This window comes from Saccostrea cucullata, unplaced genomic scaffold (assembly GCF_032062105.1).
Source record: "Saccostrea cucullata isolate Sc308-1 unplaced genomic scaffold, CSIRO_AGI_Scuc_v1 ctg2123, whole genome shotgun sequence".
Lineage (NCBI taxonomy): Eukaryota > Metazoa > Mollusca > Bivalvia > Ostreida > Ostreidae > Saccostrea > Saccostrea cuccullata.
The window spans coordinates 25,001-42,192 of NW_026919020.1; the positions used below are offsets into that span (position 1 = coordinate 25,001).

At 36.2% G+C, this 17,192-nt stretch overlaps 2 protein-coding genes across 2 annotated transcripts in view; both read right to left on the reverse strand.

Moving 5' to 3' along the window:
- Positions 1 to 456: 456 nt before the first annotated feature.
- Positions 457 to 8,814, reverse strand: LOC134277434 (uncharacterized). The gene is made up of 4 exons (XM_062759772.1): positions 8,670 to 8,814; positions 2,751 to 2,931; positions 780 to 1,061; positions 457 to 511 (listed from the first exon to the last, which is right to left on the reverse strand). The coding sequence occupies exons 1-4, from the start codon at positions 8,735 to 8,737 to the stop codon at positions 503 to 505; spliced, it is 540 nt and encodes a 179-aa protein (XP_062615756.1). The 5' UTR covers positions 8,738 to 8,814; the 3' UTR covers positions 457 to 502.
- A 4,294-nt stretch (positions 8,815 to 13,108) lies between these two features.
- Positions 13,109 to 17,192, reverse strand: part of LOC134277467 (uncharacterized) — a 42,181-nt gene continuing 38,097 nt past the window's right edge. The window contains exons 41-46 of the mRNA XM_062759801.1: positions 16,135 to 16,349; positions 15,452 to 15,688; positions 14,792 to 14,986; positions 14,503 to 14,664; positions 14,148 to 14,246; positions 13,109 to 13,384 (exon numbers count right to left, since the gene is read on the reverse strand). Of these exons, the coding sequence (XP_062615785.1) occupies positions 13,329 to 13,384; positions 14,148 to 14,246; positions 14,503 to 14,664; positions 14,792 to 14,986; positions 15,452 to 15,688; positions 16,135 to 16,349 (964 nt within the window). The 3' untranslated portion in view covers positions 13,109 to 13,328. The remainder of the gene's footprint in view (positions 13,385 to 14,147; positions 14,247 to 14,502; positions 14,665 to 14,791; positions 14,987 to 15,451; positions 15,689 to 16,134; positions 16,350 to 17,192) is intronic.

Sequence of the window (17,192 nt, forward strand, 5' to 3'; positions counted from 1 at the left end):
TTTTAAGTAATTAATAAGTCAGGTAGTACTTCAAAATGGATAAGGTTAAAGTAATTTAAGAACAGTTGGAGCATGCTGCCTGAAAAAATTTCATTAGTTGGAAATTAAATAGCAAAACAATGAGTGAAAATACCGTTTGTATTTCTCATGTATTATATGCATAATTTTAATTTTTACTACCCCAAAAACGGTAGCACCGGGCATCAGGCAATGCTAGTTGCACACCCCTGCAACTGCCACGCAATGTTAAGCAAATTGCAACGAACTCGTTGTTGTAGAAATTGAACTCGCTGGTTTTGTTTTTGTACTTTCAATTTCGATTTCAAAGATGAATGTAAAAGTTAAACTGACCGGCCAGTAACTTCCGGATTTCTACGACGAAAAAAAAGTTTGGGTCGGCGATGAAAATTAGGGTCAGTCGGGTAACCGTAAACAAACATAATTTTTTGTTACGCCTTATCATCATACTGGAAATCTGCTCCAGAGGGTCTTTTCACCACACCTAATGTATCTGTAAATTTTAAAAAAAGATTACACATTAGTTTAAAAAACTGCTTTATCATTGTGTACTAAAATAGTTTTATTATATTTAATTACGTTGAGGACTTGAAAATTTCCCAATAAGAACAGAGGTGATCTTTGGTATCGGGGGAAGTTTCAAAAAACAGGTTTTACTAGTATCTGGGTCTAGAATTTAAGGGCCTTAGCCTTTCCAATTGGGTAAAATTAGCAACATCTGCATATTCAAGTTTCTGTGTTTCAAGTTTCTGTGAGCTTACCAAAAGGTTTTGAGGGTTTAGGTATTTTGAGAACCTCCTCGAGTGGCAATGGGTCGAAATGAATGTTCTAGTGTCAGCATCTTCTGTGTTCCAGCTACTACCGCTACTACTCACACTTGCCGCCTCACTAATGCCGCTGTCCTGAGATAGGGACTGGGAAGAGCCATCAACAGGTTCAATTAAAGGCTTTCCCTTATTAAACTTCAACTCATATTTGTGGGGGCTCTTGTACTCTTTGTTTGCTTTCTTCAAATCTGCCCTTATTCCAGTAACAAAGTACTCCTAAAAAATATTAATGTGTATTAACAATTAATAAAATCATACCAGAATGTGAAACATTCTCATATTTTCTCCTTTTGTTCCAAAACATGCATCTCTAGATATTAATCATCTATGCATCTATGCATCTAAACAATGCATATTATTCTCAATAATGAAGCTTGAATGTTTATAATAAATATATCATGTGAATGGTTTTAGTATTATTATTCTTCCATAAAATTTAATAGCAATAATTAGTATTAATTTTGATTAATTATGTGTGCAAGTAATAAAGTTCCACATCAACATGATCAATATTTATCAAATCTATATAATTACTATTTTGTATGCCTTTCAATGTTTTCTTTCCATTCAAGAAAACATGTTGATTTATTATATCAAAAAGACATTGTCATACAGTTTTTGAAAAAGTGGTCTTATATTATATAACACCTTCATGTAAAAGCTTGAATTAATATACATGTATGCACATATAGGAGAGCTAAGTTTTATTCCATTTGTATAGACATAGAAAAGCAGGTACAATTTATAAACATAATAACCTGCACCATACGCAACAGAAATTTTTTTTTTTTTACCAGATTTAGAATGGTTGAGGATATGAAACAAACAAGAGGCCCATGGGCCACATCGCTCACCTGAACACTGTGGCTAGGAAAAGTAGAAATTGGTTTATTATTGAAAAGTTTAAATCCCATAGTAGTCCCATGACCAATCATGGATTTGCTATTCTTGAGAAGATGATTTTTGAAGAATTTTCCTATATATTTCTATGTAAAACTTTGGTCGGCCATTTTGGCTCCGCCCTACCCCTGGGGGTCATGATTTGAACAAACTTGAATCTACACTACCTGGGGATGCTTCCATATAAATATGATGAAATATGGCTTTGTCATTCTTGAGAAGAAGATTTTTAAAGAATTTTCCTATATATTTCTATGTAAAACTTTGGTCGGCCATTTTGGCCCAGCCCTACCCCTGGGGGTCATGATTTGAACAAACTTGAATCTACACTACCTGGGGATGCTTCCATATAAATATGATGAAATATGGCTTTGTCATTCTTGAGAAGAAGATTTTTAAAGAACTTTCCTATGTATTTCTATGTAAAATTTTGGTTGGCCATTTTGGCCCCGCCCTACCCCCGGGGGTCATGATTTGAACAAATTTGAATCTACACTACCTGGGGATGCTTTCTTATAAATATGATGAATTATGGCTTTGTCATTCTTGAGAAGAAGATTTTTAAAGAATTTTCCTATAAATTTCTATGTAAAACTTTGGTCGGCCATTTTGGCCCCGCCCTACCCCTGGGGGTCATGATTTGAACAAATTTTAATCCACACTACCCCAGGATGCTTCCACATAAGTTTCAGCTTTCCTGGCCCAGTGGTTCTTAAGAAGAAGATTTTTAAAACATGCCACCAAATTTTTATTCATTCCCAATTATCTCCCCTTGAATGAGGGCGTGGCCCTTCATTTGAACAAACTTGAATCCCCTTCACCCAAGGATGCTTTGTAGCAAGTTTGGTTGAAATTGGCCCAGCGGTTCTTGAGAAGAAGTCGAAAATGTGAAAAGTTTACAGACAGACAGACAGACGAACAGACGGACAAAATGTGATCAGAAAAGCTCACTTGAGCTTTTCGGCTCAGGTGAGCTAAAAACACAGTGAATGTCAGTCAGTTTACCTTGTTGTTCTCAATCTCAGACTCTAATTCTCTCGCCATGATGCCAAATGCCACTCCTCTAATTTCTGCACTGTCATCTCTAAATAGCACTGCAAATCTATAACCATCTCCTTTCTTGTTACGAAAGTTTTTCTGTTCTTCTGTTTTTGTTTCTATTTCAATAGTTGCCTTGATTTTCCAGCTAGCAAGAGAGAAAGGTAACTAACAAGAGGCCAAAGGGCCTTGAATCGCTCTTCTGATAAATTGTACTACCTATCACTTGTATTTGAAGCCTCTAACCCTAAGTATCCTAAAACCCAAGTTGCATCAACTGATAAAAAGTTTGATGATTCTTAGCCAATTAGGACTGAAGATATTTTAATAAAGCTACAAAAAAAAAACCATGAGTAGGTCACGGTGACCTACTTTAAGATTGAAGTTTTCTGAGGACTCAAGATGCATTAATAGACAAACTAAGATTGAAGATTCTAAGCCAATATGTATTTGAGATATTTAAAAGTGGGTCACCTTGACCTACATTTTGGTCTACATTCTTGGAAAACCCAAGATGCATCAACTGACAAAGTTTGATGATTCTAAGCCAATAAGTACCAAAGAAACTTAAATATAGCCATAGAATGTCGAAAGTAGGTTATCATGACCTACATTTTAGTCGACATTTTTCAGAGTCTCAAGATGCATCTTCTGACAAAGTTGGATAATCTAAGCCAATAAATACCTGAGATATTCAAAAGTATGTCACCGTGACCTACTTTTTGGCTGACATTCTCTGAAAACCCAAAGGGCATAAACTAACAAAGTTTGATGATTCTAAGCCAATAAGTACCGGAGATACTTAAATATAGCCATAAAATGTCAAAAGTAAGTCATCGTGACCTACTTTTTGGTCGACATTCTCCGAAAACCCAAGATGCATCAACTGACAAAGTTTGATGATTCTAAGCCGATAAGTACTGGAGATACTTAAATATAGCCATTAAATGTCAAAAGTAGGTCATCGTGACCTACATTTTGGTTGACATTTATCAGAGGCCTAAGATGCATCTGCTGACCAAGTTTGATAATTCTAAGCCAATAAATACCTGAGACATTCAAAAGTAGGTCACTGTGACCTACTTTTTGGTCGACATTCTCTGAAAACCCAAGAGGCATAAACTAACAAAGTTTGATGATTCTAAACCGATAAGTACCAGAAATACATAAATATAGCCATTAAATGTCAAAAGTAGGTCACCGTGACCTACTTTTTGGTCAACATTCTCCGAAAACCCAAGATGCATCAACTGACAAAGTTTGATGATTTTAAGCTGATAAGTACTGGAGATACATAAATATAGCCATAAAATATTGAAAGTAGGTCACCGTGACCTAATTTTTGGTCGTCACTCTCCGAAAATCCAAGATGCATCAACTCACAAAGTTTGATGATTCTAAGCCACTAAGTACCTGGGTATTCGAAAGTAGGTCACGGTGACCTACATTTTGGTTGACATTTTTCAGAGTCCCAAGATGCATCAGCTGACCAAGTTTGATGATCGTTGGTCTGAAGGTAATCAAAATATGCCTTTTAAACAATTTGAAAACAAATGCCTGCAAAATTCTAAAAGTAGGTCACAGTGACCTACTTTTACTTAAATATGTTTTAAGCTCCCAAGATGCAGCAACTTACAAGATTTGATGATTCTAACCCTCTCAGTGTCTGAAATAATGGGATGAAATGTTTTAAAAAGGATAAGTCATAAAGTTCAAAAAGTAGGTCAGGGTGACCTACTTTTAAGTTGACATTGTTCAAGGACCCAAGATGCATCAACTGACAAAGTTTGATGATCATAGGCCTTAAAGTGTCCAAAATATGCCTTCAAATCAATTTGAAAACAAATGCCCGCAAAATTAAAAAAGTAGGTTATCGTGACCTACTTTTGAGTTAACATGATTAGAAGTCCTAAGATGCATCAACTTACAACATTTGATGATCCTAGTCCTTATAGTAAGCAAAATATAGACATTTTCATTAATTGTAAATTTAGGTCAACTTTGAAGTGACCTTGAGACCACGCCCTTTGCCCCAGGGTCATGCCTTGAACAATTTTTAATCTTCAACATATCCTGATCATTGTATGTAAGTTTGGTGAAAATCTGCCTGGTGGTTCTGGAGAAGAAGATTTTTTTGCAACCAGTACTTTTGGTTTTGTTTTCCTGATTATCTCCCCTTGTTTTAGGGTCCCAACCCTTATTTTAGTATAAATGGTAGCCCTTGGGCCAAGGATACCCTGTGACAAATTTGACACTGATTGGCCAAGGGGTTCTCGAGTTATGGCCAATATTCTAAAAAGTTAACGCACACCGCACAACGCACACCGCACAAATGGCCATAGCATTAGCTCTTTGAGCCTTTGGCTCAGAAGAGCTAAAAATGATCATTTGTGTAATTTAGACAATAACAAGAGGCCCATGGGCCACATCGCTCACCTGAGTAACTTGGGTGATGCAGTTCTTTACCAGATTCCCCCTCTTGCTATACCTATCATGCCCACTACCCCTTTCCCTTTAATGATTTTAAGACTTTACAATCTACACTACCCAAGAATGCTTTCACATAAGTTTCAACTTTCCTGGCCCAGTGGTTCTTGAGAAGAAGATTTTTAAAGATTTGTTCTATGTATTTCTATGTAAAGCTTGGATTCCCTATTGTGGCCCCCCCTACCCCCGGGGGTCATGATTTTGACAATTTAATATCTACACTACCCAAGGATGCTTCCACATAAGTTTCAACTTTCCTGGCCCAGTGGTTCTTGAGAAGATTTTAAAAGTTTGTTCCCATATATTTCTATGTAAAACTTGGATTCCCTATTGTGGCCCTGCCCTACCACCGGGGGTCATGACTTGAACAATTTAGAATCTACACTATCCCAGGATGCTTTCATATAAGTTTCAGCTTTTCTGGCCCAGTGGTTCTTGAAAAGAAGATTTTCAAAGATTTTTCCTATATATTTCAATGTAAAACTTGGATTCTCCATTGTGGCCCCGCCCTCCCCACAGGAGACATGGTTAGAACAATTTAGAATCTGCACTACCAAAGGATGCTTCCACACAAGTTTCAGCTTTCCTGTCACAGTAGTTCTTGAGAGGTAGATTTTTAAAGATTTGTTCTATATATTTCTATGTAAACTTGGATTCCCCATTGTGGCCCCGCCCAACCCCCTTGGGATCATGATTTGAATAATTTAGAATCTACACTACCCCAAGATGCTTTCACATAAGTTTCAGCTTTTCTGGCCCAGTGGTTCTTGAGAAAAAGATTTTTTAATGACCTCACCCTATTTTTGTCTTTTCTTGATTATCTCCCCTTATGAGGGGACTTGGCCCTTCATTTTAACATTTTAAGTTCCCCTTCACCCAAGGATGCTTTGTACCAAGTTTGGTCAAAATTGGCTCAGTGGTTCTTGAGAAAAAGTCGAAAATGTGAAAAGTTTACAGACGGACAAAATGTGATCAGAAAAGCTCACTTGAGCCTTCAGCTCAGGTGAGCTAAAAAGAGCAGCACTACTTTGATTTAATGATACATAACATGGCCATGTTTTACAGTGAGGATCTTTAAGGAATACGGTATCCACCTGGTTAGAACTGACATGACTATACTATACCTACATGTACTTTGCTGATGAAATACAGAACCCAGCAATACCACTTACATGTACAATACTAACCAATCTTATGCAATGATTGTTCACGAGAATCAATGCAGTAAACAATAATGATGAATAATCACATATGGACCCTGGACAGGCAAAGCAAGTTTTAATCTTCATAATGATATTGATCGCTGCGTAGAATAATAGTAGCACCGTTTAGCTTTACTTATTTCATGCTTTAAATATTTTCATAGTATTAACTCCATTTGGTCATATCACAACAAACACATGCATGTATGACATGTTGCTTTAAAGTTTGAAGGACAGAAAGGGTCTTTTACTGACCAAATGCTACATGTAAATACAAATGCCACACTGGAAAACAATCATTCAATATGAGTATATGACTGGACAGTGATATCTGGGTATTGTTGGATTCCGTGTTTCATACGCAAAGAAGTACATGTATTGATTTCATTCAAATCAAGAATCAAATTGTTGAACAAGTCCATGCAGTCCAAAGACTATTTCTACCTACGTAGCTATTAATAGGTATTTAAACCTACCCAAAGTAGCTATATTTACCTACTTTCTGTATTATCTGCATTTTGTGAACAAAAGACCAAACGGCGCAACATGCCGGTGAATGCCATATATTTTGATACACTCACACTATTGAATGATGAATACGACGATATTTTGGCCAAAAAATGATTACTTCCGAAATCTTTAATTTTACATTATTTTCTATGCAAAATTGTTAATTTACGAAGTAATCATTTTTTGGTCCAATTTTTGTCATATCCATCATCAGTGTAACTGTATCAAGAAATATGGTACTCACTATATTGCGCCGTTCAGCCGTTTGGCCACAAAATGCAAGTAAAGCAGAAAGTAGGTAAAAATAGCTACTTTGGGTAGATTAAAATATACCTACGTAGCTATTAATAGTCTTTGGACTGGACCTGTTGAATATTATGGTAATCAATTTGCTAAATAAACTTAATAAACATGATAAAGTTAAACTAACAGACAACAGTATATTATTCTACCTACATAGCTAAATGTACTGATTGCACTAGACCTGCTTAATTAAACAAATGAACTACATATCCATCACTGTCATGATCATCAACTGATCAAGCCTCCGAATCTCGATTATTATTATCCGTGCTATCATGTCGATCTCCTAGATATGGCAAGAAATTGGTACTGCGTTTTTAGGTGATACTTTTGTTTTCATTTTAAGATACTTACTAGTAATTAATACAAATAATTGTTGTGTAAAATAATTTCAGGATTTTCACTTTTGTATTTACTCATCTACATACTTTAAACATCAAGGGTACTTATTCCACTGTTGTATTCAGGCATATTCTTTTTTGTACATATTGTGTAATTAAAATGCTTTCATTTCCCTGCTTTTCCTTGGGTTTCACATATCTAGTAACAATTTCTTCGGAACAAATTTTTGGTATTAGGAAATGCAGTTTGAAAAAAAATATGTGTGGATGGAAATACCTGAATTAATAACATTACATGATTGATAATTTTAATTCTTTTGAAAATAACAAATTCATAAAAATTAAAATTTTGATACTATTTAATTTTACAATGACCTTTCCACAGTAAAGAGAAATAATTTATATGATTGATAATTAAAAATAATAATAAAAAAAAAAGTTGTTGGACATCTCCAAAAAAGGAGCCTTGATTAATTTAAGTGGTTTATAGTTTACCCCAAGAATTCACATAACTAAAAAAGTTGAAAAGTATGAGCTAAAACTTACCCATTTGGCATTTAATCCAGGTATCACAACAGATACTAACTATGAAAACACCACTATGAGAACGGCAGTCAATCACATTAAAACAGTTAATAAAACAGTTAATCACTGTAAAAACAAAAGTTTGTCACTATGAAAACACCAGGTAGCGGTCAGTAGCAAGTAGCAATTACCCTCAAGGCAGACTACAGGTAACTGATTCCTTATTCAGACAGGTAATGAGTGGGCGTGTACTCTTCTGTTATTAGCCAATGAAAACACCTGTACCCATTGTACCCACTGTACCTTAGAGACTCAAAGATATCTTGAAGAAAAATCTACTTTCATTTTCCTATGGTTTTGTACTGTACCCTTTTTGTAACCTTTTCTCCATACAATTAATAGGGGTGTACCCTAGGGTACAAAAGTATCACCTAAAAACGCAGTACCAATTTCTTGCCATATATGCGATCTCCACCCCTGAACAATTTTCTCATGCCTCCACCAACGATCGTACTTACTATAATGGTTGAGGTGTCAGTTTTGCAATTTTGTACAGTTTGACATTACCGGAACTTTTTTGTGCCATGTTAATAAATTTTAGCACTGTTTATCCTTTGAACAGCTGTCGAACTTCTTTATCCAAATTTCGGCGGGAAGTTTTGAATTTGTAATTTACAAATCGGAGACGGTTCGAAAAAGCCGGATATGGATGCGTCTATTTACGTAGAATCAGGAAGAATGTTGCATCGTTTTTGTAAAAAGGGACAGCTAGAAAAAATAATTGGTACCTAACTGGGAATTAACGACAGATCAAATAAAAGGATAGTTTTCACAAATTATTAACACAACAAAGAGTTTTGTTTTTTTTTAGGGTGGGGATAATGTTCCATTTTACGACAAAAAGGATGGTGTTTGTGGACTGGTGTAAAAGAAAAGGTACAAAATAAAAAGGCAAAGATCAATTTAAAAAAAACTCAGTACATAGAACAGTTACAAAGTCCTAGTACTGGTATATAGGACAAAATTTGTAGCTCTCCAACGTACGGCAAGTGCATGGTGCACGGCGTCTCCATATGAGTGAAAAATTCTCGAGAGGGATATTAAACAATACAATCAATCAATTTATTACAGTTCTTCTAGTACTTATACCAATATCAATGATGGGGTGAAGAGGAAAGATCACTCCACATTTCGATACAAGACTTGCAAAATTTTAAAAAAGCACAAAATGAAAACAAAATGAAATCTCAGCCTGATAAAAAGTTTTCATTCGATTGTATAATACCGGTATACAAATATTATTTTTAACCCCCCCCCCCCCCCGAAGGACTATCAGCGATTTAATTTTTTTTTTGCTTGTGAAATTTCTGGATTTGATTTTATTTACTGGGGTGGACCCTAGCTGGAAAAAAAATTCTGGATCCGTACCTGAAGGTGATATGAATGTTAATTTCTTACTACATTACTAGCTATATTGTAATAAATATATAAAGTTGATCATACAGAAGCGTCGGAAGGAAATTGAAAGGGGGGGGGGCTAAGTTTAAACAAAAAAAATACCTCCAGAAAAACCTGACAAGCTAAAAAAACAAGAGGCCCATGGGCCACATCGCTCACCTGAGAAGCTTTGACCATTCTGTTCTTTACCAGATTTCCCCCTTGTTATACATAATGCATCCCCACCCTACCCCACTGATCATAATTTAGACATTTTGAAATCTACACTACCCCATGATCCTTCCATGGGCACATATGTTTCAGCTTTTTTGGCCCAGTGGTTCCTGAGAAGAAGATTTTCAAAGATTTTTCCTATATATTTCTATGTAAAACTTTGATTCCCTATAATGGCCCCGCCCTTCCCCCGAGGGTCATGATGTGAACAATTTAGAATCTACACTATACCAGGATGCTTCCACATAAGTTTCAGCTTTTCTGGCCCAGTGGTTCTTGAGAAGAAGATTTTCCCTATATATTTCTATGTAAAACTTTGATTCCCCATTGTGGCCCCGCCCTTCCCCCGGGGGTCATTATTTGAACAATTTAGAATCTACATTATACCAGGATGCTTCCACATAAGTTTCAGCTTTTCTGGCCCAGTGGTTCTTGAGAAGAAGATTTTCAAAGATTTTTCCTATATATTTCTATGTAAAACTTTGATACCCCATTGTGGCCCCGCCCTTCCCCCGGGGGTCATGATGTGAACAATTTAGAATCTACACTATATCAGGATGCTTCCACATAAGTTTCAGCTTTTCTGGCCCAGTGGTTCTTGAGAAGAAGATTTTCGAAGATTTTTTCTATATATTTCTATGTAAAACTTTGATACCCCATTGTGGCCCCGCCCTTCCCCCGGGGGTCATGATGTGAACAATTTAGAATCTACACTATATCAGGATGCTTCCACATAAGTTTCAGCTTTTCTGGCCCAGTGGTTCTTGAGAAGAAGATTTTCAAAGATTTTTCCTATATATTTCTATGTAAAACTTTGATACCCCATTGTGGCCCCGCCCTTCCCCCGGGGGTCATGATGTGAACAATTTAGAATCTACACTATCTCAGGATGCTTCCACATAAGTTTCAGCTTTTCTGGCCCAGTGGTTCTTGAGAAGAAGATTTTCGAAGATTTTTTCTATATATTTCTATGTAAAACTTTGATTCCCCATTGTGGCCCCGCCCTTCCCCTGGGGGTCATGATGTGAACAATTTGGAATCTACACTATATCAGGATGCTTCCACATAAGTTTCAGCTTTTCTGGCCCAGTGGTTCTTGAGAAGAAGATTTTCAAAGATTTTTCCTATATATTTCTATGTAAAACTTTGATTCCCCATTGTGGCCCCGCCCTTCCCCTGGGGGTCATTATTTGAACAATTTAGAATCTACATTATACCAGGATGCTTCCACATAAGTTTCAGCTTTTCTGGCCCAGTGGTTCTTGAGAAGAAGATTTTCAAAGATTTTTCCTATATATTTCTATGTAAAACTTTGATACCCCATTGTGGCCCCGCCCTTCCCCCGGGGGTCATGATGTGAACAATTTAGAATCTACACTATATCAGGATGCTTCCACATAAGTTTCAGCTTTTCTGGCCCAGTGGTTCTTGAGAAGAAGATTTTTTAATGACCCAACCCTATTTTTGTCTTTTCTTGATTATCTCCCCTTGCGAGGGGATATGTCCCTTCATTTTAACAATTTAAATTCCCCTTCACCCAAGGATGCTTTGTACCAAGTTTGGTCAAAATTGGCCCAGTGGTTCTTGAGAAGAAGTCGAAAATGTGAAAAGTTTACAGACGGACAGACAGACGGACAGACAGACAGACGGACGGACGGACGACGGACAAAATGTGATCAGAAAAGCTCACTTGAGCCTTCGGCTCAGGTGAGCTAAAAAAAAAAGGAAATCTCCCAAACACGAAAATCCTATTTCGGGGGGGGGACTTCAATACCACATTTTTAATCCAAAAACCACCACTTTCCCCATTTTTAACCTGTAATGCGACGTTTCTGTGGAAAGTGGGTGGGCTAAACCTACTGAACAATGTTCCATGTCTATAATATACTAAGTATATATAAATTTGGGAAAAAAGTGGGGGGGCTAAGCCCCCCTAGCCCCCCCCCCCCCCCCCCCCCCCCCCCCCCCCCCCCCCCCCCGGTTCCGACGCCTATGTCATAGGGGAAAGTTGAAGTCAAAAGCAAGAGAAATAGGATTTGATCATACATCAACAAAACAGAACAGAAGTTACACAATTTACACTACATGATTGATAGAGCCCACCATAAAACCAAACTGGGCCACAAAATCCATAATTTTGCAAGAAGCACTCTTGCTCGTCATAACATTGTGATTAGTCTTTTGCCTATACATGTAATACCCTAGAGCTCTTTTTTTTTTTTATCTCATGACAAAAACACATTTTGCAGTAAACATTTTGGCTTTGATATATATCCTTTTAATGGCCAGAGATCTTTAGGAATGCTGATCACAAGGGGGTGGTACATGTATGTGGGAAATCATGAAAAAAATAAAAATTGCATCAAGTAACTTCTGTTTAATGTTCTGCAGTATGAAGGAGGGGAACAATCCTATGGTGCAAAAAGGTCTTGGCACAGGGCTTAGGTGAAGATTGATTATATGTTGTTTAAGGTCCCTCTCAAGGATTTTTCACTCATATTGAGACGCCACCACTTGTCGGCGGAAAGCTGCACTTAGGACCACTGAGCATTGAGGGATCTTTTTTGTGCCAGCACCTACAGCGACACGGGACCTCGACTTATACGGTCTCATCATAAGAACTGGGCTCCACGTCCCACAGTGGGATTTGAACCAGTGATGTTAGGATCGACTCTTTACTTAGCGACTCTAGAGCTGACACTCTAACCACTGCGCCACATGGTTGACTAAAAAGTATGAAGAAAAACTATGTATCTTTTTTAAAAATGCTTTTAGAGTGCAACTTTTTCACTTTCCTCCTTCATTTTCCTTTGTCAGCTTCTGTTGTTCGCCTCTATCTTCTGACGCCTAGATTGTGTTTCAGCTAGCCTATTAAACAGAACCTATACTGACCAATATCTGAAGGCATGGAAATCTCCAAAAATGCTTTCACTTAACCCCTATGCCTGATGCAAATCTGACGATCTATATAAATTACATGTAGCTGCAATAATGCAGCCCTCTCCTTCTTTTCAAAGGGGGGGGGCTCTCCCAAAAATATCTGATTAAAAAATAGTACATTATAGCATTATAGCAGCTTCTATTAAATTAATCGGTATAGACAGAACTTTTAATTCAATTTTTACACCTACAAGAACTAAAAGAACACAACATCCTCTTATTTTTAATTTGGAGGGGATAACCCCTCTCAAGCCAAGGCTCTGTAAACATAATATACAATTCTTTATTTTTTTCCTGAAACAATTTTATTTTTACTTCAACAAAGAAATACATATTTGTATAAAACATCATATATTAATAATCATAATCTAAAGAATTTAAAGTTAAGTTTTAGTATAATATCATTTTTCTAAATAAAACAGAATATTCTTCTTGTGTAAAATCAAAGATATACATTTCTAAGACAGAATGTTTTATCAGATATACATATCTGTACATCACTGAATAATAAAACAAGAGTCATAAGAGATCCATCCGAGCAATTGAACAGAATTTTCTTCTTCTGCCTACTGAATGGGAGGGAGGCGTGACAGAGGTTTAGCTGAGTAACTTCTGTAAGTGTCTAAAAAAAAAAAATCAAGATTAGTTTATACAATGACTCATTTCAACAAGATAGGTTACTGGTAATAGGAATTTGAAGATATTTTTTATTTTTATCATAAAATGGCATTGCTTTTGTATTGGATACAAACAGTTCTTAACATTTATATCAATTTTCTTTCATGGTGTATGATTGTGCCTTTTCCACAACCAGATTATTGCAATTGTATACATTGTTCATTTTAATATCACTATATCTGCAAATTAATGCAGATTCCCAAACATGAGGACCCTAAAATGGAGTAATATTAATATGAGGCATCTTCACTAAGACCTACGCCTGCCTTTATTTTTTCCCCATCTAACTCAGCATAAATTGCATTTTGGCCTTTAAATAAAAATTTTCTGAATTCGAAGTTCATTTGTAATTAAAATTTTAAATCCAGCAGTTAATTTCCCTTTTTACAACTCTTTTCATAAAGGGTAATAAATTTTATTTATTGAAATTGAGGCTTAAAAAAAATCACCAAAATTTCAAATATGCACGAAATGGCATAGATTATCCTTATATCATTCAGTACATTATATATGTAAAATTCAAAGTACAAGACTGAAAAACATTTTTTATTTGTTTAATCAAATGTGTTAATTTGAAGGAAGAAAGGCAGAACAAAACTATCAGTCACACTTCTTTCTACTTGCAGAGATATGATGCTATGCATGCAGTAAATTATCCTAATCAATGTTCAATGATTTCTCCAACGTTTTTAACTGGACATACTGACCAGCATCAGAGACACTGTCCACTGTGTTAGCCTCAGTCTCCACCCAGTTACCAGATGTACTGTTGGTTTTCCCCACCATGGGGCGGGGGACATCCACACCTGTATTACAAGTACAGCACATACAGTTGAGAAAAAGCAAAAAAAAAGAAGTTATGCGTCTAAAAAAAAAAAAGGTATTTTTTGTGGTTGGTGATTCTCATGAAATTAAATTACATTACCTTATAATCCAAACTGAACAAATTTATAAATATTACAATATACTTCTTTATCACATGCACTGTATTGTTATGTGATGACCTGATATGATGGGTCACTATGATAATCTTCATTGTATCACTCTTAAGATGCTTTTTACCTTGCATGTTGGGTCCATATGGCGTAGGAGACTGGGTGACCTGTTGGGATTTGTTAGCCTTGGTTTTGATCAGATAGATAACAATCCCTGTCATAATGATGATCAGAACAAAGGCCCCTACTGCTCCAGATACGATGAACATGGTGTAATTAGCTCCACTGTCTAAACATACATAGAAATAGATTTTTTAAAAAGTGACCTTGTAAGATCAATAGCAGTAGAATAAAAAAATCTTCAAAATGAATATTGTTATCAGAAAGCAAGGAGATTTAAAATCTTTAGGGCATACCAATTTCAGTTCTGAGTTCCGATGTTGACCATGCAAATGAGTTGGTGTCCACAACCAATCGCTGCCCAGTAGTAGAGGTCACGACCAGTGACCCTGATCTGATGGCCTCCCTCAGCTGGAAGATGATTTCTCCCATGGTGGGCTCCGAGTCCAGAGCTCGAGAGAAGACTTCAAACTTGATGGTTATACTGCCAGCTACAACATAAAAAAGATGTTTTACCATTCAAATTATTTGTTGCTGAATTTAATAAATCAAGTTCCACTGTTTAAATGACCTAGTTTTATACACATTTGTCAATAATTGTTTTGCTTAGTGTAGAAAAAGTATGTAACTTTTTTCTACACATCATTCATTATATCAGTTCAGTTTTTTGTATAATTTGAAGACCAGGGAATGAAAATCACTTCCCTGTAGGTGTCAATTCATTATAAGGTTGTTTGCTATAAACTTGTTTTACTGTACGGGTTTGTGAATGGATGGATGAAGAAATGATTAGTAGTCATAAATTAGAAATTTTTACTTTTTAAAGAGGTCAAGAATTGGTGGGTCCCTTCATACCTCTTAAACAAAGAAAATTAAGCCCCCTTAAGAATAAGTGATTATAAAGAAATCTAACTTTAATAGTTTTTGGACAACAACAAATTTCTGTCAATCTTTACCATCATCGTCATCGTTTTTGACTTCTTCCACCTGTAGATTGGTTATCCTGGAGGCTGGGATTTTGAGGTAGGAAGTCAGTATCTGCATGATATGAAGCCTGAAACTGTTCTCCTGTCCTGCCACAATGGTGGCAAAGTTATCATGGAGGGCAAACAAAATGTACACCTTACCAGCGTAGGCGGGGACGCTGACAGAATTTACGGGGGTCGTGGAGTCAGGGACAGGGGGACTCTTAGCTGGAAGTAAATGTGAAGCTTCCCATGAAATAAAAAATCACAATAATTATTACACAAAAATTAAATGCAAAACATACAGTTCTACTTATATTTTAAGCCTGCATTATGCCCATAAATGAAAAAGTTTAACTTTGATATGTGTAAAAAAAATTTTACATTTGAAATTTCATTTATTACAAATATTTTTTAAGAATTTTACAACATTAATTATTGCTGTATGAACTGATGATGTGTTAAATGAAACACTGGAAATCATGATGCTCCTAATGTCCCATACAGAGGGTTACTAAAGAGTCTTAAATGGAAATAAAAATAGAATTCCAAAATTGGATAATGGGAATCCACAATTCTGATGCAAACTTTCAAGATATTGAATGAAAGACTGAAATAGCAGAGCAAGCATCTACAATATACTCTTAAGATACTGGGCCACAAAATCAACTTACTGGTGGTGGTTGACTTCACAGCTTTTGATATGACCACGTCTTGTGTATTCTGATCAATATTTGCCTCGGTGACAAACGTTATAGGTATCTCTACTTTTGGGGTTGTTGTTGTTGTTGTTTTCATTGTTGTCATTTCTGTTGTCACTGTTGTTTCTTCTTGTGTTGTTGTCTCAAGTACAGTTGTTGATTCTATGACAACTGGACCCTCAAACACACTGAAAATATTTGTTTACAAAATACATAATACATATATACATATAATATTTCATACAAAAACAAGAGGCCCATGGGCCACATCGCTCACTTGAGCAATATGGCTTGGAAAAAAGCAGAAATCTGTTTACTATTGAAAAGTTTAATCCCAATAGTGGTCCCAAACAATCCTTAACAGGGAGAAGGTATGATTTGAACAAACTTGAATATTCACTAATTAAGGATGCTTGCATATTTCTTTGACTACCTGTGGCTTTATTGCCCTTTACATATATACAGTTTCATCTTTCCTGGCAAAGTGGTTCCTGAGAAAAGATTTTTAGAGAATTTTCTTATACACATTTCTATGTAAAACTTTGATCGGCCATTGTGGCCCCGCCCTACCCCCAGAGGCCATGATTTGAACAAACTTGAATCTACACTACCTGAGGATGCTTCCTTATAAGTTTCATCTTTCCTGGCAAAGTGGTTCTTGAGAAGAAGATTTTTAAAGAATTTTCCTTTATATTTCTATGTTAAACTTTGATCGGCCATTGTGGCCCCGCCCTATCCCGGGGGTCATGATTGAACAAATTTGAATCTACACTACCTGAGGATGCTTCCCTATAAGTTTCATCTTCCTGGAACAGTGGTTATTGAGAAGAAGATTTTTAAAACATACCATCAAATTTTCATTATTTCTTAATTATCTCCCCTTGAATAAGGGAGTGGCCCTTCATTTGAACAAACTTGAATCCCCTTCACCTAAAGGTACTTTGTGCCAAGTTTGGCTGAAATTGGCCCTGTTGTTTTTGAGAAAAAGTCGAAAATGTGAAAAGTTTACAATAACGACGACGACAGACAAC

Excerpts from the sequence above, each read along its gene's own strand:
- LOC134277434 (XM_062759772.1), bottom strand. The coding sequence starts at position 8,737 with ATGGCACAAAAAAGTTCCGGTAATGTCAAACTGTACAAAATTGCAAAA. Across the intron at positions 2,932-8,669 it reads CTGACACCTCAACCATTATA|CTGGAAAATCAAGGCAACTA; the intron begins GTAAGTACGATC and ends CTCTCTTGCTAG. Across the intron at positions 1,062-2,750 it reads CTGAGATTGAGAACAACAAG|GAGTACTTTGTTACTGGAAT; the intron begins GTAAACTGACTG and ends AATATTTTTTAG.